Source organism: Rhinoderma darwinii, chromosome 13 (assembly GCF_050947455.1).
Source record: "Rhinoderma darwinii isolate aRhiDar2 chromosome 13, aRhiDar2.hap1, whole genome shotgun sequence".
Lineage (NCBI taxonomy): Eukaryota > Metazoa > Chordata > Amphibia > Anura > Rhinodermatidae > Rhinoderma > Rhinoderma darwinii.
This window is the reverse complement of record NC_134699.1, coordinates 50,296,373-50,317,871: the sequence shown is the minus strand read 5'-3', so window position 1 is coordinate 50,317,871 and position 21,499 is coordinate 50,296,373. Positions and strand designations below refer to the sequence as shown.

The 21,499-nt window shown below is 42.0% G+C and overlaps 1 protein-coding gene across 2 annotated transcripts in view; it reads left to right on the top strand.

Annotated features, from left to right (window-relative positions):
- The window catches only part of LLGL2 (LLGL scribble cell polarity complex component 2), a 76,761-nt gene extending 56,299 nt beyond the window's left edge, over positions 1 to 20,462 (top strand). The window contains exons 13-26 of one of the 2 annotated variants that reach the window (XM_075846426.1): positions 321 to 474; positions 1,278 to 1,382; positions 1,761 to 2,053; positions 7,523 to 7,664; positions 11,168 to 11,318; positions 13,893 to 14,009; positions 14,146 to 14,312; positions 14,384 to 14,648; positions 14,775 to 14,928; positions 15,078 to 15,109; positions 15,876 to 15,926; positions 17,933 to 17,975; positions 19,074 to 19,135; positions 19,955 to 20,462. In XM_075846426.1, coding sequence (XP_075702541.1) covers positions 321 to 474; positions 1,278 to 1,382; positions 1,761 to 2,053; positions 7,523 to 7,664; positions 11,168 to 11,318; positions 13,893 to 14,009; positions 14,146 to 14,312; positions 14,384 to 14,648; positions 14,775 to 14,928; positions 15,078 to 15,109; positions 15,876 to 15,926; positions 17,933 to 17,975; positions 19,074 to 19,135; positions 19,955 to 19,959 — 1,741 coding nt within the window. In that variant the 3' untranslated portion in view covers positions 19,960 to 20,462. Of the gene's footprint in view, positions 1 to 320; positions 475 to 1,277; positions 1,383 to 1,760; positions 2,054 to 7,522; positions 7,665 to 11,167; positions 11,319 to 13,892; positions 14,010 to 14,145; positions 14,313 to 14,383; positions 14,649 to 14,774; positions 14,929 to 15,077; positions 15,110 to 15,875; positions 15,927 to 17,932; positions 17,976 to 19,073; positions 19,136 to 19,951 lie in introns of both variants that reach the window. The other variant, XM_075846425.1, reaches the window with a different exon arrangement.
- The last annotated feature ends 1,037 nt before the right edge of the window (positions 20,463 to 21,499 follow it).

Here is a 21,499-nt window from a genome sequence, read left to right as displayed (position 1 = left end):
ATTTTCTTACATTATGATATATTTCACCCGCGCGGTGAACTCCATAAAAAATGTAACCGCCGGGATCACTGTTTTTTTTGGTCTCCATCTCACACAAAAAAATGGAATAAAAAGTGATCAAAAAAGTTCACGTTGCCCAAAATGGTACCAATAGAAACTACAGCTCGCAAAAAGTAAGCCCTCCTATGGCAATATTGACAAAAAGTAAGTTATTTGAAACGTGGGAAGGAAAAAACTAAAGTAAAACTAAACATTCAATGAGGATTTTTTTTTTTTTTTTTTAATAACTAATGGGAACATTTGTTTTTCTTTATCCTCAGGCATGAGGATGGCACTGTGCGCTTCTGGGATGCATCTGGGATTTGCCTTCAGCTAATGTACAAAATGAGCACAGTGGGAGTCTTCCAGACTGACATGGACCCGAATGAAAACCTGAACTCCCAAGGAGATGAAGACTGGCCCCCACTGAGGAAAGTGAGTGCCCTGCTGAAAACAAGATATTACAAATAATCAACTAACTCTTAATATTTGAAGTATTAAACTTTTTTTTTTCTTGCATGTTTGACGATCACTAGATGAGCTGTTATTTTGGGGAAAATGACGACAATGAGTTAATTATATTACTAAAAGACACTGCTAGGTAATATTCCCATGCGCACAACCGTAATTGTTATCCAGAATTCCAGATGAAATTGCAGACCCATTCATTTCTATTAGCCACGAACACCTTTCCGTATGTTTCCGTATGTTTACGGATGTGTGTCCGGGCCGTAGAAATGATCTGCAAAATATAAAGCGTGCTACTCTTGTCTGGCAATTGAGGGCACGGACTCGCTCAAAGAAGTCTATGGGCTCTTCCACGATTGCGGATAACCACAGATGTGTATTTGCAGCCGTCGGCTCCGTATTTGCAGACAGTAAAAACTATTCCGGTTGTGTACATGAGGCCATACTTGATTGATTTTTTGTTGTTGTCCTCCACCTCCCAAAAAAAACCACCGCAAAAAGACAAGAGATGGGTAAAAAAAACACAAGTGTATTGCCCTCGCATTCACACAAATTGTTGCAGAAACCTACCCAAACATTTCTACACCCAACTCCTTCAGGCCTCCTTCACACAGAGGTTTTTGTAAACTGTGTAAAAAAAAAACACTAAAAAAAAACACATCAGGTATCAGCAAAAATGTTTTGTTAATATTGTTTTAAAAAAAGTTTGCTTTATTGAAATCCTGGCATTAACATGTTGTCCCGTCCCCCCCCCCTCCCCCTCCTGACAGGTTGGCTGTTTTGACCCATACAGTGATGATCCCCGCCTGGGAATACAGAAGATTTACCTTTGTAAATATAGTGGCTACTTGTCTGTAGGTGGGACTGCAGGACAGGTGAGCGAGCGTAAAGGAAACTTCCACCTCAATGGCACTTTAAGACTATGTAAAGCTTTGGTGACTTGTATGTTTTTGTATTATACATGTTGTACAAATTTGGTACCGTTTCTTCGCTGCAGCTTCTATTATGTATCCACTTTAATTAGAAGTTACATAATGCCGCTGAAAGCAGAGTCCGTCAGTGAGCTAGACTGACGGCTCGGCTGACACGGACTCCTGTGTGCCTTCGTTAATCAATCTAACCCAAATACTGTTCGTAAGCTCAACTTAGATTTGGCGTCTTAGGGAGTCCACTCCTTTAGTGACAGCATTTAAAAGAATCTGAGTTTTTAATTTGTCATTCCTCAAAACGTTTTGTTTTTTATTTCTCCTCAGGTCCTTGTTCTTGAGCTGAATGATGAGGCTTCACAGCACACGGTAGACCAGACCCTGGTAGATCTCTTACAGGAGCAGGAAGGATATCGTTGGAAAGGCCATGAGCGACTTCACGCAGGACAGGACGCAGTGCGCTATTCCCCTGGTTTTCAGCCTTTTGCCTTGGTACAATGTCAACCACCTGCTGCTATCACTTCTTTGGTACTACATTCTGAATGGAAATTGTTAGCGTTTGGCACCAGTCATGGATTTGGAGTATATGATTTTCTGCGGAAGTGTCAAGTGATGGTTAAGTAAGTGCCTCACACGGAAAGAAATGGTCTTTGTCATTGTAAATTATGCTTTTTGTTCATTTTTTTTTTTTTTTTTTTTTTTTTTTAAATATTGACCTGGAATTTGGAATTGGGAGTGGGCACAGCTGTGTAAGCACACTTGTGTTTGTTTGGTGTGTGGAATTCCCTAAAATATTCGCTGTGTAGGACACTTAGTCAGTGACAACTTGGTTCTGGCAATGTGCCAGTGAAAAGAGATAATAACGTCGTCCTGTCGCTCTAATGAAGTCCTTGGTTGGACCATGTAGAAAGTGGTGGTCGTTAAGGGGATATAAAGCAAAGTATAGAAAGGAAATAAAAAATTTCAGAGGTGAGAAATTATGGATCTCGCCTAGATCTTGGTCAGTTTACTTATGTACAGATGCCTACAGGGAATCTTTCAGAGATGCATGCTGCAACAGTCCTGCACCTGGTACCTCTGACTCTAAACCCCAGGTCCCACAAAGAATAGAAGCCGCTGTCCGGAGCTTTAACCGCTTCCCGACCGCCCACAGTAAATTCACGTCGGCACTTGCTGGGCTCTGTGCAGCGCCGATGTGAATTCACGGGTGTTAAAAGAGCGATCCGGGTGTCTCAGAGTAGCGCTGTTATCACCTGCCTCTGATCCCGGAGATATGATCGGGACCTGATTAGTTCAGGTCCCGGTCATGTGATAGCAGGGAAAGTGTGTTGTAGCAACGAACTGGAAAGTTTGTTGCTACAACAAACTCTCCCGGGGACCGATTGCTGGTGCTGCAGTCGGTTATAAGGCAGAAGCGGGGGCCATACAACGGCCCCCGGGTCTGCCATGCACAGCAGCCTATGAGAACCAGCCGGAGGCCGGTCCTCATAAGCTTCCTGTCAGTGTGACACTCAGCGTCACACTGACAGTTTATAATACGTTACACTACCTAGGTAGTGTAATGTATTATAGCAGCGATCAGAGCTGCCAGGCTTCAAGTAAAAAATAAAGTAATAAAAATGTTTTATAAAAGTGTAAAAACAAGTTATAAGGCTGGGTTCACACGACCATGTTACGTCCGTAATGGACGGAACGTATTTCGGCCGGAAGACCCGGACCGAACACAGTGCAGGGAGCCGAGCTCCTAGCATCATAGTTATGTACGATGCTAGGAGTCCCTGCCTCTCCGTGGAACTACTGTCCCGTACTGAAAACATGATTACAGTACGGGACAGTTGTCCTGCAGCGAGGCAGGGACTCCTAGCATCGTACATAACTATGATGCTAGGAGCCCGGCTCCCTGCACTGTGTTCGGTCCGGGTCTTCCGGCCGAAATACGTTCCGTCCATTACGGACGTAACATGCTCGTGTGAACCCAGCCTAAAAGTTACAAAAACAAAAAATGCTTTTTTTTCCTATAATTCTTTTATTATAGGAAAAAAAATGAAAATGTTAAAAACAGTACACATATTTGGTATCACCGCGTTCATAACGACCCAAACTATAAAACTATAATATTTTTCCCGCACGGTGAACACCGCAAATAAAATAATTAAAAAACAATGTCAGAATCACTATTTTTTGGTCATCAACCCTCCCAAAATATAGAATAAAAAGTGATCAAAAAGTCGCATGTACCCCAAAATAATACCAACAAAAACTACAACCCGTCCCGCAAAAAATAAGCCCTTACACCGCTTTTTTGACGGAAAAATAAAAAATGATGGCTCTCAGAATACGGCGACACAAAAAAGAAATAATTTTATCAAAGTGATTTTATTTTGCAATCGCCACAAAACATAAAAAACCTATATACATATGGTATCGCCGTAATCGTACCGACCCGCAGAATAAAGTAAAATGTCATTTATACCGCACGGTGAACACTGTAAAAAAAAAAAATGCAAAAAACATTGTCAGAATTTATGTTTCTTTGTCACTTTGCTTCCAAAAAAATCTAATAAAAAGTGATAAAAAAAAAAATCGCATGTACCCTAAAATGGTACCAATGAAAAGTACAGATTGTCCCGCAACAAATAAGCCCTCACACGGCTCCGTTGGAAAAAAATAAAGTTCTGCCTCTCAGAATATGGCGATGCAAAATGTGCAGTGTGTCCAAAAGCGGATAGGATTGGGCGCCATTTATCAGTGCGACATTGGCCACATATATGCGAAATATTATTTATGTACCCCATTATTATACCCTCTTATTATACCCCTGATGTACTCTGCCCAGTTTACACATACCCCCACATCATAAACTGAAATACCAGCAAAACCCCAAACAGAACAGTTACCAAGCAAAATCTGCGCTCCAAAAGCCAAATGGCGCTCCCTCCCTTCTGAGCCCCACAGCGTATCCCATCACCAGCTTACGTCCACACATATGATATTTTATATCCGGGAGAACCCGCTCAACATTGTATGAGGTATTTGTCTTCAGTGGCACAAACTGGGCAAAACATATAGTGCACTAAAATGGAATATCAGTGGAAAATTTTAATTTTCACTTTGCACCATCCGCTGCCCATTAACGCCTTTGCGCAATACGACTTAATAGCATGTCGTGGTGCAAGGGGTTATATATGGAGCGGGCTCACGCGCTGCGCCCGCTCCATATTCTGCAGGTGTCAGCTGTGTATTACAGCTGACACCCGGGACTAACGGACAGGAACAGCGATCGCGCTGTTACAGGAGCCTGTAGAATGACATTATACTGCAATACATTAGTATTGCAGTGTATTGTACCAGCGACCTAATGATCGCTCGTTCCAGTCCCCTAAAGGGACTTTTGGGAGGTTTCCACTGTTTTGGTACCTCAGGGGCTTTGCATATGCGACATGACACCCGAAAACCATTCCAGCTAAATTTGAGCTCCAAAAGCCAAATATTGTCCTGCCGTGGGTCCAAACAGCAGTTCATTACCACATATGGCGTATTGCTGTAATCAGTACAAAATGCTTTACAAATTTTGGGGTGATTTTTCTACTTTATTCATTAGAAATTTTTACAAGTTTTTTCAGAAAAAAAGTAGATTTTCTCTTTTTCACAGACAAACTCCAATAAATATAGCAAAAGACCTGTGGGGTCAAGATGCTAACTATACCCCTAGATAAATTCCTTGAGGTGTGTAGTTTCCAAAACCGTCTCACTTTTGGGGGATTTCCACTGTTTTGGTACCACAAGACCTCTTCAAACCTGACATGGTGCCTAAAATATAGTCTAAAAAAAGGAGGCCCCAAAATCCACTAGGTGCTCCTTTGCTTCGCAGGCCTGTGTTTCAGTCGATTATCACACTAGAGCCACATGTGGGATATTTCTAAAAACTGCAGAATCTTGGCAATAAATATTGAGTTGCATTTCTCGGGTAAAACCTTCTGTGTTCCAAATTTTTTTTTTATTACAAATGAATTTCAGCAAAAAAAATAAAATTTGTACATTTCACCTCTACTTTGCTTTAATTCCTGTGAAGCGCCTAAAGGGTTAAACTTTCTGAATGCTGTTTTGAATACTTTGAGGGGTGCAGTTTTTAATATGGGGTGATTTATGGGGTCTATCTAGTACATAAGGCCCTCGAAGCCACTTCAGAACTGAACTGGTCCCTGTAAAAATAGCCTTTTGAAAATGTGAGAAATTGCTGCTAAAGTTCGAAGCCTTGTAACGTCCTAGAAAAATAAAATAATGTTCAAAAAACAATGCAAATATAAAGTAGACATATGGAATATGTAAAATAGTAACTATTTTGTGTGGTATTACTATCTGTTTTACAAGCAGATGCATTTAAAATGAGAATCATAATTTTTGCAAATTTTCTCTAAATTTTGGTGTTTTTCACAAATAAGCAATGAATTTATTGACCAAATTTTTTCACTAACATAAAGTACAATATGTCACGAGAAAACAATCTCAGAATCGCTTGGATAGGCAAAAGCATTCCAGAGTTATTACCACATAAATTGACACATGTCAGATTTGAGAAAATGGGGCTGGTCATGAAGGTCAAAATGAGCTCGGTCTTGAAAGGGTTAAAGAAGTTGCCTAGTGTAGAAATCCCATTTTCACATACCCTATTACACACTGCAAGGCCATAAATGTTCAGCAACTGGGCATGTGCGAACCTGGCTTTACATGTCACTTGGCGTCCCACCTTCCATTAGTGAGAGTATTATACGATTTGTAGTTGTCCCTTTTTAGTAGTAAAAATTTTCCCCTGCTTTCTCCTCCACTTTCTCGGTAGTCACCGCAGCGATTTACCTCACTTCCCTGATAGTCACCCTCCTAGTAGTCAAAGCAAGTTCTTCCCTCAGCTCGCCCAATCTCCAGTAGTCACAATTTCTTTAGGCTCCAGACGTTTTCCCACCATTTATACAAAATGTCACAGCATTCATAAAACGTACCTAGCCTTAGGTGAATGTACAAGAGGAATAACACGATTTGACTTGCAAATGGAATTGTTTAGCGGTTTTTCTCTCTACAGACTCTCTAATTCTCAGTTTTTTCCCTGAGCTAGTGTTAGAGGCCAACTGCTATCAATACAAAGCACACACAGAGTAGAAAACATCCTGCTCTCCTATCTCGTTGTAGCACCTTCAAACAGCAGCAGCATGAAGGAGATTATACAGCAGTAATGAGCAGTGTAGCTGTGAATCCAGCTCTGGGGTGAGATATAAAACTTTCTAGAAGCTACAGCACCTATTGTTTCAATCTGCTCCTGCTCTCCCCCTCCACTCTCCATAGACTATTATGGGCAGCTGTAACCTGATCCTTCAGTGTGGTGATACTACTGGAGATGACTTGATCAGTAAATTCAGTGATTGAATATTAAGGGGGGGGGGGGACTCATAAGTGAAAAAAGAGGCAATATTCTCTAGTAAGACATATTCAATTTTTTGTATCCGCTTGTGCTATTGCTTTATGCAAAGTTTTTTTAAGTTCGTAACCATTTAATGCTTAGTGGTAAAAGATTACTGCACTATTGCAATGGTGCTATAATTTTTATAGACGGTATGAAATTATTTGCAGCTTAAAGCTCTTGACGCTGGCTTCTACTTTTAGTATGAGCAGGCGCTCCTAAATCACGGAGGTACAAGCGGCAATTTTGCAGCGTGCACCGCTGAGAGATTCTCAAACGGTGATGTGTACAAAGGTAAACACGGAAGAGGCACAGAACAGATCCTTCGTGATGTATTGATATGCATTAGTAGCATTTCTGGTCTGGTCAGTGAGCGGGCAGGATTACTTCTGCCCCAAAAGATTGGGTATTTGAGTAGGTATGTTATAGTGTGCAATATGGATTCATTTTTCATGTTTGATGCACTAAAGCATCAGTATCATACAAAATGTGTGTGACTCAAGCCATTAAAGAATTAACAATTTGCAGAGAAACCACAATTCTAAAGTCATGAAGGGCCTTTAACTGGAGCCTAATGGTGAATAGGGTATTTACCAGCTACATCACCACACTTTAACCATTATTCCTCCTGCCACAGGTGCACACTACACGCCAGTGATCAGCTGGCCTTGGAGGGACCCCTGTCCCGTGTGAAGTCTCTGAAAAAATCATTACGACAATCTTTTAGACGCATCCGAAGAAGCCAGGTCAATAAGCGAAGGGATGGAGTTGCAACTAAAGTAAGCGCTTTATTCTATATACTTTTTTTTTTTTTTTTTTTGATTTTCTTTTTTTTTTTTTATTTATAATTTCTTTTTTTGATGTGTTAAAGGCTTATGCGGACACCCCGGAATATGTTCTTCAGGGGCCAGGCTACTTTAACTCTTTTCTTATGACTTATACAGAGGATGTCTCTGGGGACCCTTGAAGAGAAGCGTCTTAGAGTAGGGCAGATGATAACAACTCACCAGGATAATATCACTAGTATGCATGCATCCCAATAAAGTTGAGAAGAGGAACATTAAGGTAGACCACAGCTCAGGGGCCGATGTGCACTCTGGGTGGCCAGTGTTATCCAGCAGATATAATAAGAAACAATAAGAGCGCCTGGCTCTTCTGTGAAGTCGGTATTTGGGTAAATGTAAGATCTGCCTTCAGTGGATATTATAGTTGTACTTCAGTTTGCAATCATATCGTGCCTCCAGTCTCTGCGTATATGTATCAAAGTACGGTATAAAGAAAGGTGTATAGAGGGGCGCATTCATCAATCCACCTACTCACTCAAATTCCTCGTAGGGAAGAAGGAAGAGACTGCATTTTTATAATGAAAGTGATTAGAACGTATTAAAAATTTAAATAAAGAAAATCCTAAGGGATGAATCTCGTTCAATGCTCGTATCGTGAGTAAATATATTTTTCATCATTTGATACTTTTTAAATAAAAATTAAGTGATTGTATGAGTTTGTTACAAGCGCATATTGGCCAAAAATTGTGATCGCCACAAACCTTACATTTGGAGGGGTTCAAGAAACTCCTATTTAACCCCTTAGTGACCTGCCCATTTTAGGCCTTAATGACCAAGCTATTTCATTCGTTTTTCTATAGTCTCATTCAAAGAGCTATAACTTTTTTTTTTTTTTCCGTCTACATAGCTGTATGAGGACTTGTTTTTTGCGGGATTAGTTGTACTTTTTAATAGCACCATTTTTGGGTACATATAATTTTTTTTATTTACTCTTTTTTTGGGGGATTATAAAAAAAAAACTGAAATTCCGCCATTGTTCTATGCGTTTTTAAATTGACGCCGTTCACTGTGCGACGTAAATAAGACATTACCCTTATTCTATGGGTCGGTACGATTACGGCGATACCACATGTGTAGAGGTTTTTTTTATGTTTTACGACTTGCACAATAAAAACACTTTTGAACTAAAATTATTTGTTTTTGCATCGTTGCTTTCCAAGAGCCGAAACTTATTTTTCCATCAATGTAGTGATTTTTTGGGCTTGTTTTCTGTGGGACGAGACGTAGTCTTGATTGGTACTGTTTTGGGGTACATGGCACTTGATTTTTATTATGACTTTTTTGGGGGGCAATGGAAAAAAATTGCAATTTCGCCATTGTTTTTTGCGTTTTTTTTTTTTTTACGGTGTTCACCTTGCAGTTTAAATTACATATTAACTTTGTTAATGGAGTCATTACAGTCGTGGCGATACCACATATGTGTACTTTTATTTATTTTTTTTACACTTTTACTAAATAATACCACTTTTTAAAGAAAAAAATGTTTGTTTTTTTTGTAATTTTTATTAATCTTCACATTTTATTTATTTCACTAGTCCCACTAGGGGACTTTACTGTGCGATCTTCAGATCGCTGCTATAATGCTTTGGTATACTTCGTATACCAGAGCATTATTGCCTGTCAGTGTAAATCTGACAGGCAATCTGTTAGGACGTGCCTCCGGCGCGTCCTAACAGGCATATGTCCAGGGCAGACCTGGGGGCTTTTATCAGGCCCCCGGCTGCCATGACACCCCATCGGAGACCTGCGATTGCATTCGAGGGCCGCCGATGGGTGACAGAGGGAGCTCACTCATAAAACAAAGTTAAATGCCGCGGTCGCTATTGACGGCGGTATTTAACGGGTTAAACGGCCGCGATCGAAGTAAACTTCGATTGCAGGCATTGGAGCAGGAGCTCAGCTGTCATCAGACAGCAGAGCCCCGGCTCCAGCCTGCACGGGAGACCCGTGCAGGACTTAGACTAGGCTCACGTGAAAAGGCGTCGGCCTAGCCTAAGGCCCCTTAGTGACCAGCGTAAAAAGGCATACTGGTGGTCACTAAGGGGTTAAAGAGGCTTAAGGTGTAAAGGGCACGAGATGAGCAGACAGAATTGTTTCTTAGAGACCCTTCTATCAGCCCATACATGTGCAGCGGAGTGCACCATGTAATGGGCAGGGCTGCACAAATTTTGCCACTTTTATAAAAAAATTCTATCCTCTGCCGTTTACATATCAGGCGCCAAATATAATGGCACCGTTATCTAAATAAACCCCTGAACTGTCAATGGGGCGTCTCTCTTTATTTCTAAATGGCATGGGGGTGGGTTACTTATCGCTCGGACACTGTCCAATCCGCTACGGACAGTGTGAGCGGTTTGGGCTGTTCCCTCTCTCGCGTGATTTAGAGTTTTGTCGTTCTGCAGGGAGCGTGGTCAACTCATGAAGATCGTGTACACTCTTCCAGTATCGTTGCTAGCGGTGACTTTGGCGATGTGTGCGCGCTCTGCAGAATAACAAGACAGTGATCACGGGAGAGAGATGCACAGCACAAGCCGCTCTCACTGTCAGTGGCTGATCTGATCGTGTCAGAGCTATAAGTAACATGTCCCCTGCCAATTATGTGAACAACCCCCTGAACGGTCAGTGGGGCGTTTTTTCCCTATCTGGTGCTAAATAACGGAGGAGGATAGATTTTTTTTTTTAGTAAGACTAGGTTTGTGCATCAGCACCCATTACATGGTGCACTCAGGTTCCCTTTAAACACCCCTTAGAGTAAATTTAAATGTGATATCAATTCTGGTCTCTCCCTCAACCTTTAAAGTCACAATTGTAAATTAATGAAAGGATATTGAGGTGTATATTTTGTGACGCCAGGTATGGGATGACAACCGAGCGAGATAGGGGGAATAAAGGGGTTAGAGATAATGAAATGTGTTGGAGAAAACTAAAAGAAAAGCATTGATGATCGATATCCCATTTTGAGTCCCTTAGAGGTCTTTGATCCATCCAAAGGGTATAGCTATTGTCTTTCTGGCAAAAGAACAAAGATATGCGACCATGATGTGGCCAAATTTTTCTGCAGAGGAACAAATAATAGATATACTGATATTTTACATGTTCTGGTTCCACCTCAAACAGAGATATATTTATCTCTCGCCAAAAGGTTAAATTAAGTGGCCATTTCTCATCATGTGCCAAAAATTAGAGCGAGAAAAATGACATTAGGTGATTGACATGCAAGATGACGAGTGGGGTAGCCCTTGTATATTACAAATAACTGTATCAATGTGGTTTGCTGCCAGGGAAGAAAGGAGATGACTCTAATATATTAGGCCAATTTTCCCCCGAGAGAGTATGGGTAGTGTCTTTCCATGTAGTGTCCACTGGTTAACGGGATTTCAAGGTATTAACTGATTAATCAGAACCTGCTCTTGAGACCTATTTTGACTTCTTTTCAGGTGCAGGAGGCAAATGCCCGCTTGGAGCAGGAAGCTCTGCATGAGATGGAGCTGGCCCCTGTACAACGCAAGATTGAGGCTCGATCGGCAGAAGATTCCTTCACTGGGTTTGTGCGCACACTGTATTTTGCGGACACCTTCATCCGTGACAGTAAGCTATATATTCCAGTAGGAATGGAAAGTGCATTCTGTAGTCGAGGAGGTTTATATGATTTTCTTTTGTCACTTTCTAGCGTAGGTTTACCTCTTAAAACACATTTTTAGCTTCGTATTCTGGTTGCTACTGAATTTGATTGGTGCTTCTGACCAACACATCTGTAAGACCATACGGTTGGGTTCAGAAGTATTTGGACAGTGACACAATTTGCATCCTTTAGCTTCTGTACACCACCACAATAACTTTACTTCAAGGGGTTTAACTGTTTAGGAATTACAGCCATTGTGGCTACAGAATAAGTTGGAGCACAACTAATAGAAATTAGATACAAGTGTGTGAGCTTTTTTTTTTGAATGTATGAGAGGATCCTGTTTAGAATCTTGCTCTTAGTCCTTCTTGGCAAGCAACAACAGATCAAAAAAATGTAATCCAGAATCTAAGGTCCTGATTGCGTTAAGATGTCAGAACCAACCAATGTCATGAACATGTACGTGACGTGTTAAGGGGTTGTATGGATAGGGCCCATTGGCTGAGCGTGCTCCATACTTGGTGGGCATCAGCAACAGGTGCAATCAAAGATCAATTTCTTCCCATAGCGACCTCATCAAAGCCATTAGAAAGAGGGGGGGGGGGGTGGCCCTCCATCCCATCAACACCTCCCCCGTGCGACGTGCCAATAGTTGTCATGGTAGCCTGGGGGCCTAATGAAGGCCCCTATGTCTGCCATCTTTGTGCTCCTAATAAGCCCTCTCAAAAGTTCAGAAAACTCCCCCTGTTTTCTTGGTTTTTTTTTCCCTACTTATGTTAATGTTTTAAAAATAAATAAGCTATCGGGTATCGACATGTCCGTAAAAGTCTGAACTATTACAATATAATGTTATTGAAACCCGCACAGTGAACTCTGTATAATATAAAACACGCACACACACACTTTTTTTTTTTTTTTTTTTTTTTTTTTTTCGCTTCACAATGATTTAGAATATCATCAAATTTTAATTTCAGTATTTCAATTCAAAAAGTCAAACTCCTATATTATATAGATTCATTACACACTTTTAAAATTGAGTGTCTCAGAAAATGAGAATATTGGGTAAAAGTTGAGGATTGTAGACTCATGGGGTCACTCTAATCAGGAAACCTTTGCACATGTTGTGTTGATTCACGAAGTCTTTACAAGGACTGGTCTGTTGCTCAGTGGTCCAAAGTCCTGATTTTAGATGAAAGTAAATTTTGCATTTCATTTGGAAATCACGGTCCCAGAGTCTGGAGGAAGAGTGGAGCGGAATCAATTCAAGTGTCTTGCGGTCCAGTGTGAAGTTTCCACAGTCAGTGATGGTTTGGGGAGCCATGTCATCTGCTGGTGTCGCTCCACTGTGTTATATCAAGTCCAGAGTCAGTGCAGCGTCTAGCAGGACATTTCCCAGCACTTCATGCTTCCCTCTGCTGACCAGCTTTATGGAGATGCTGATTTCATCTTCCAGCAGGACTTGGCACCTGCCCACACTGCCAAAAGTACCAATACCTGGTGTAATAACCACAGTATCTCTGCACTTGATTGGCCAGCAAACTCGCCCGACCTAAACCCCATAGAGAATCTATTGTCAAGAGGAAGATGAGACACCAGACCCAACAATGCAGACGAGCTGAAGGTCGCTATCAAAGCAACCTGGGCTTCCATAACACCTCAGCAGTGCCACAGGCTGATCGCCTCCATGCCACGCCACATTGATGCAGTAATTCATGCAAAAGGAGCCCCGACCAAGTATTGAGGGCATATACTGGACATACTTTCAGCAGGCCAACATTTCAAGTATTACTTTTTCATTTTTGAAATTGGGCTTATATAATCTAACTTTCTGAGACTAAATTTTGGGTTTTTATTAACTGTTAGCCATAATAAACAATAAAATTAAAAAAATGCCGGAAATGGATCACTCTGTGATGAGTCACTTTTTTTATTGAATTACGGACATTAACTTTTTGATTTTTAATAATAATCTATTCGAGCGTGTGCATTCTTGCGTTAGGTCCACACACATCGGAAGAAATCCACAGCAAAATTTAAATAACAGACACAAACCATGGATAGGGGTGGCACTGTTGAATGAATTGCGGACCCATTCATTTCTATGGGCGCACGCACACTATCGTGGTTTCCATGGTCCGTGCATTGGCCGGGAGTCCGGACCGCAAAAAAGTAGGACAAGTCATTTTACAGGCCGCGTTTGGGGTCCGGCCTACTTAAAGTCCATGCACATCTTGTATGTGCACGGTCCGTGATTGCGGACAGCCCGCGGATGACACTCGGCGGCCGTCTGAACCGGTCTACACGAGTGCATGAGGCCTTAGTCGCTTCATTGTTTTGCATTCTTATACTGAGCAACTACCATGACCCTGTAGTGTCAAAATGGATACCTTTCTAGAATTAATCTTCTAGATCTTCATGAAAATATTTGTCTAATCCTTATTATGAATCTTATGGGTGTTTTTTTGTTTTGTTTTAAACATTGCTTAGTTTTAGCTTGGTTACTGTTTTTAGTTTGGTTATTTTGTTCTTTTTTTTGCCAGATATTCGGCATTGTCCCTCACTATGGGCCGGTACTAATGGTGGCACAGTGTATGCTTTTTCTTTGCGTGTCCCCCCAACAGAGCGACGGATGGAGGAGACAGTGTCTGGATCACAGAGTAAGACTTGATATGTGATAGTTACTCTGTAGATTTTGTTGCTGATGGATAATATTGTAAGAAAACGACAGATCCATCCTAGAGAGCGAACCGTATTATAGGAAGATTTTCTTATTTTATCATTACTCTTTCTTAGTCAAGGAAATCCAACTAATGCACAGAGCACCAGTAGTGGGGATCCTAATTCTGGATGGTCGCAGCGTTCCCCTCCCAGAACCCCTTGAAGCTGCTCATGACCTTTCAAAAAGCCCAGATATGCAAGGCAGTCACCAATTGCTGGTCATATCTGAAGAACAGTTCAAGGTAGGTCTGCTGGCATTTATTGGGTTGGGTTAGGTATTTACCAGCTTTAATCTGACACGTGCCTCTTACAGGTGTTCACTCTGCCAAAAGTTAGCACTAAGTTAAAGCTGAAGCTGACCGCCACAGAAGGGTGCCGGGTACGGAAGGCCGCAGTGTGCACGTTTGGCAATTGTCGGGCAGAAGACCATAGTGAAAACCACTTGACTGTTCTTACCAACCTAGGAGATATCCAGGTAGTTTCGCTGCCCCACCTTAAGCCACAAGTGCGTTATGATTGTATCCGGAAGGAAGATGTGAGTGGAATAGCATCCTGTGTGTTCACCAAGTGTGGACAAGGTGAGTGGCGGTCGCCTTCCGATTTTTCCTTTGACCAGTTTATCACTTAGTACAACGATTAAAATATGTTGCATTTAGGTATGTGACTATATGCTTTTTATTTATTTTTCTTCCCCCATCCTAAAGGGTTTTATCTTATATCTCCTTCTGAGATGGAGCGTTTCTCGCTGTCCACGTGCCGGCTTATTGCTCCTCGCTGCAATATTGATCCACCAGAACCATCTGTGAACAGAAGCCCCAAAAGAGGGGACCGCACGGAAAGGCGAATTGAAAGATCTGGGCAAGTAACTTGTTCAAAATACTAGAAGACAAGTTTTGCACAAGTAATTGCTAACGTATCATCGCATTTCCGTACATGAAGCCTGGAATAGCAGTAGCCAATACCAAATGGCCTGAGAATAAAATATAATTTTTTTTCTGTCATTACAGGGTGTCCGGCAGGAGTGATTCTAGTACAGATGGTAAGAGGGAACACTTACGTTTTATGGGGAATTTCATGTATTCGCTGTAAAAGAAACAGCTGTTTAAATGGCTGACACCATGCTCTAATGGCTGGCATATGCGCTAAAAAAAATATAAACATAATAGTTATCGCCGCTTCCTTTAAAAGTCTTAACTTTTTATAAAATAGCGTTATTTATCCCACACGTTAAAAAGCGTAGAAAAAAAACAAACTCCAGAATTGCTGTGTTTTTGGCAACCTCGCACAAAAAATGGAGTTTAAAGCGATCAAATATTGTGTAGTACCGATAAAAACTGCAGCTCGCCACGCAGAAAGTCTTCATGCAGCTCCATTGACTGAAAAATAAAAAAAGTTCTGGGACTCCGAATATTTCCAATAAAACCATTTTGTGGTTTTTGTCTTTTTAAACAATCTTATTTGGTAAAAGATGAAATAAGGACTATATAAACGTGGTATCACTGAAATCGCATGGACTCGCAGAATAAAGTTAAGTGCCTGTTCACATCAGCATTGTCTTTCCGCTGAGTGTTTCCGTCGGGTGAACCCATCAACGGAAAGTTTCTCTCGCCTAAAACAAGGCCTCATACAGCCACGTCAACAAAAAAATAAAGTTATGGATGTTGAAAGGCAGAGAGGCCAAAACAGAAAAAATTAGCTGGTCTTTTCAGGCCCGGTCATTAAGGGGTTAAAATCGGAACAGCAGAGAATTCCTGTACCTCTCCCGAGAAAAATATGTACATCAGACGTTTTATTTTTTCTCTTAGCACAGAGATCCAGAAGGCAGGTGATGGAGCACGCGTTGTTGAATGATGAGAGTGAGTATCCGTCTAATCCTGCCATGTCTTGTAAACTGAGCACCAGATGATGGGATCTTCATATAGTCGCCTGCTGCGCTGGCCAGGGGCCTCCTCATGTGCAGGAATGGTTAATAGCTGTGGATTATCTTGCGCTTCCACCTAGCTCGTTTTTTTGAATTAATTGTTCAAATTAAGGATTACGGAGCAGATTTACACTCTCAGCATTAAGCCGGCAGGAATAAAATGCAGCTCCTTTATGAAGAGGCGCGCACCTTCTGCTGTCCGTCTCCAGAAAGGGAAATCTTCACCTGCATGCTGGTGTAGATTTCCACTTTAATTTACGCCGGTTTCTAACATGAGTGATCGTAAATGTGTCGGCCTGCGGGTGGCCCCGTCCCTTCCACTAAGCCCCACCGTCATGGCTAAAGTGGCCTAAACTGCAACTTTTCACGCCAGAAAACTGGCGTGGGACATTTTAAATAAAGCTTCTGAGTCATTTGAAGCACTGAGCGGGAAATGCAGCACATTAGTTACACCTCCGCATTGAAGAGCTCTATCCCTGATGTATTATTTTACAAAAACACAGGCATAGCAGTGGATCTGAACAGCGAGCACAAGGTATCCGCCTTTTCACGTGATCCCACGCTTCTTCAGGCCTCCGTTATGTCAGCATGATACTTTTATGCGCGCACCGTGAGAACATATACACAAACATGTTCCTAAAAAGGATACACACAAAAAGACGCACAAAGATCATTACGATTTAGAAGTTCTAAAGTATTCGTCCTCGTTATCCACCTCGCTTTTTTTTTAGAAGAAACTTGTGGCGAACGCCACACGCTCTTGCTACCCCCACTCCTTGAATCACATTAAAATCCCCCATGTAGTAAACCTCGTCCAATGTGCACCCGTGCTGCAGCCCCGCATCCCCCATAGACCAGTCTTAGGAGGGATCTGTGAAGCGCAAAAAAATAGGAGGTGCTATCTTTTCACGGACCCTTCATACGCTCCGTTGAAACAACGCTCATGTGAACGGCCATATTGAAGTACATGAGTCCCTGGGACGGCCCTCATACGGACTACAGATACGCTCGTCTGAATGAGCCCATAGATGCTCTAAGTTTAGTGAACATGTAGCGGTCAAACTGTAATGTTCCCTAAACTCTTTCTATAGGCAGCGCATGGTCTTCCCTATATAGCAGTGGCTGCACAGTAAAAGGACAGAAGCTGCATCATCGCTTCTACATTTAATAAATTCTCACTGTAGTTGACAGCATTGATGTGTGAACCCCGCCTATAGGTGCTCTAGCGCTTAACAATCCTACTGATCTTATTATTTTTTTTAACTTGTGTCCGTGTTTTGTTTAAAAATGTTTGTATGTTGTCATGCATATAAAAGTAGCGTGCTGAGGGTATGGAGGCTCAAAGTGCGGGCTCACGGTAAACGGCGTTTGCCTTGTGCTCGTTGTCCATAACCAAAGGATCCCACTTTACTGGCCAAACAGGAGTTCTTCATGAAGCTGCTTAACGCATGTTGAGGGACAAAGGAGAAAAACACCTCCGCTTTTACACTGCATCTACACAGCTCTGTCGCATTTGTAATGCCATGTAAGATGCAGGGACGAAGGTGATGCACAAATCCATTTTTCTTGCTCACTGTGAATGTTCGACAGACACGTTTAGCGGTGATTCACCGGTATTGCAGCCGTCTTCTTCCATTCACTTTGAGAATGAGAACAGGCTGCAATACCTGTGAATCGCCACTAAATACATGTCCACGATTCAGTGCGCAAGAAGAAATGAAGGGGAAGCAGCGATCATGCGAGTGCTGCGGCCCCTTTAAAACAGCTGATCGGCGGGTGTCCCGGGAGTCGGACACTGACCCATCAGCTATTGATGGCCTATCCTGAGGTTAGGCCATCAAATTTATCAGCTGGAAAACCCTTAACTTTCCCCTCTATGACTAAGCCATTCGAGATAAATAAAATTACTGTTTTATTAGCACTGATCTGTTCTTTTTGCAGGCATGCTGAAAGAGATTCAGAATACTCTGGAAGGTTCTCGCATGTAAGTGCACCCTGCAGTGGAACAGTTTACACATATATATTGTGGGGTTCTGTGCATATGGGGGGGGGGGGGGGGTTGTGGCTGGCTATTACAATGTCAATACCGTTCAGGATTAAAGAGGCTCTGTCACCAGAATATAAATGCCCTATCTCCTACATAATCTGATTGGCGCTGTAATGTAGAGAACAGTGGTTTTTATTTTGACATTTTTGAGCAAGTTATGAGCAATTTTAGATTTATGCTAATGAAAACACGGCTCAAATATGTCGGCAAACATCTTCCCATTCATTTCAATGGGTTTGCCGATGTACTGTGCCGACGACCTGTCATTTTACGCGTCGCTGTCAAAAGACAGTGCGTAAAATAACAGCCTCGTCGAAGTGCAGGAAACGTCTTGGGACGTAATTTGAGCCGTTTTTTCATTGACTTCAATGAAGAACAGCTCCAAATTACGGCTATAATTGACGCCTCGCAAAACGCGAGTACGAGCAATTGCTTCTGAAATGCAGGAGCTGTTTTCTCCTGAAAACAGCTCCGTAATTTCAGCCGTAATTGTCGCTATCGTGTGCACATACCCTTAGTGGTAAATCTGGACAGGGCAGCTGGCTTCCTGGCACTTTCCCACAGGCACATGAGTGAATACACATACAGGTCTGATGGGACAATATTTCCTCGCTGCGGGAAAACGAATCATGTTTTCAGTACGGGACTGTTTTCCCGCAGTGAGGCAGGGACTCCTATGATAACTGACGATAGGAGCCGGCTCCCTGCAGTGTGTTCGGTCCAGGAAATACTACCACATACAGTCCAGATATCATGGACCGAACACGCTCGTGTGAATTGGCCCTTCCTCCTCACATTCAATCACTTTCATGCTCCTGTCTCCTTCACCTCAAAAACCTCTCCATAAATTGCCATTTTCTTACTGTGGTAACGGCCAAAACTCTCATTGACTCTTTGTAACCACTAGCAACTGAGACGTGGATCCTGAACAGCGGAGCCCGCTTTATTAACTCTGATCTAAACTACACAACTCCTTTAACAGCCAACATTTTCATATATACCTTATACGTAATTCAATTACTTATTTATTTGCAGGAGTTATGGGGAACGAAACTCTCGCCAGATCCCGGTAGGCGGCCGGCTCAGTAATGGAGCAGGTATGGAATATACCCTGTATAAGAACGCATCATGTTACTCTGAGATGGTTTTAACTTATTTGTCTGGATATTTTTACAAAATATATTCACTAAAAAGCTGCCATTTTTTTTTGTTCCTTTTTGTCTTCATGGTGATACTACAGGGATAGTACAGGAAACATTCATAGGTTAAAGGGATTCTCCACTTTCATACAATTCCTACTTGTTAGAGGGGTGCCTAGACCATAAGCTGATCACAAAGTGGCCTCTTGCTGGGACCTGTCGGTAGGCGGTAGTTCATACGGTATTTCTTAGTGCTGATTTAGACGCGCAATCCGCACCAAGAAATACACCCCCCCCCCTCCATTTTAATGAGGCAGAGGCTTTTTTTTTTCCTCTTCCATTGAGCGGTTTCTGCTCTGACCTGCCATTGAAATCAATGGGAGGCAGAAAGACCCACGGCGCTCGTTTGGAGCGTTTTTTGCTTTCGGTTTTTACATTTGATTCCTGGAGGAATTTTGAGGCAGATGTTTGTTTTTTTTTTCTGCAGCGCCACCACAGGGGAAATTAAACATTACAATCGTGTCCATTCAAATCAATGGGCTGTCTGTGTAATAGAGCACAGATCTTCCAGAGTGAGATACTTTTGTAGCCGCTCTCCGCCCAAGAGATGAGGATAGGTGATAAATGGGTTGTCCCACAAAAATCATTTGACATTTTTTTACTATTTTTTACATTTGTTTAGGTAATTTGAAATGATGATTTTTGTGATTTTATATACAATGTAACCGTGTATTTTGTTATCAAGACTAATTGTATTTTACTTGCCTTTCAAAGCAGAATGACCCTCCCGCTGACGTACTGATGATTTGGGTTCCAGCTGACCCGTTGTGAATACACTACTGACCCACGGCCCTTGGACAAGCGCAAACTACAAGACAATATGCTCTTCTCCATGGTTTGGACTCTGTGGCCATACAACCTCCAATCTGCACACGTCTCTTTAGCTATTCCTACAGGAAATTGTTTTTTAAGTTATACATTTTACTGCCTTACACCCTTCCCTCTATGCGTGTGAGAAGGTTCCTTGGAGGAATTTGGCCAAATTGTTTTTGGTTTTTTTGTATTTTAATTTTGGTTTTTAAATTTTTTTTTTTTTTTTAAATTGAATTATTTTAGGTTCAGTGTTTTTATACTGTACAATGTGGTGTAAGCTGCCCTTGATGTTGGGTATCTTGAATTTTTTGGGCTATTGTGCTTCCCAGTGATCGGGCTGCCATGCAATCTATTTTTGTAGGAAATAACCATTTGGTTGCCTTGCACACCAATAAATTATATGTTCAGCTACCGCGGTCTGTGTGTCAATGATTTAATATGTATAAAGGTGTCCTTTTAATAAAATAAACCATGGCAGCCAATACAGGATCTTCAGGCATCAAAACGGCCTCATCAAAATTGTGAAGATAAAGCCGTTTAAGAAATGATATGTTGCTATGGGTAACAAGGCCATTTTTTCTATTAAAGTAAGCTGCACTGGTTGCTATGGACAAGGATAGATTTTCTTTTATATGTAAGTTCATATGGGAGGTGGTGGATACAGCCGTCTAAGGCTGGGTTCACAGGAGCACATTAACGTCTGTAATGGACAGACGTATTTCGGCCGGAAGTCCCGGACCAAACTCAGTGCAGGGAGCCGGGCTCCTAGCATCATACTTATGTACGACGCTAGGAGTCCCTGCCTCTCTGCAGGACAACTGTCCCGTACTGTAATCATGTTTTCAGTACGGGACAGTAGTTCCACGGAGAGGCAGGGACTCCTAGCGTCGTACATAACTATGATGCTAGGAGCCCGGCTCCCTGCACTGAGTTCGTCCGGGACTTCCGGCCGAAATACGTCCGTCCATTACGGACGTTAATGTGCTCGTTAGTCAATACAAATGTTATTAGGAATTGGGAATTCAATGCTCCATATTCTGCGCAGCCACGTGTGAGATATCGGAGGCTGACTAATTAGATGACATAAAAAAGGAGCCCATGATGAACAACAATGGAGAAGTACTAATCACTTTCTGGGCTCTATGCTTTAAGATACAAGCCGCGCCGGCGTTTGACACATACAGATCTTTTGGAGATCGGAATGTGTCACGTTTACTAGAACTGATTGATACGACCGAGAGGAAGCACAATGGCTGCTGTTCCCCCAGCACTGGAGCGAGGATAACTAGATAACGAAGTACTTGCTGCTTTTTCAACAATTCAGGATTGGCAATGGCAGTAGAAGGTTTAACACATGATGTCTCCCTGGCAGGTTTGTAATGTAAAAAAGCTGCTTAAGGGGACAATTTGGGGCCTATAATTTCTTCCTGTTACACACTGAAGCACTGT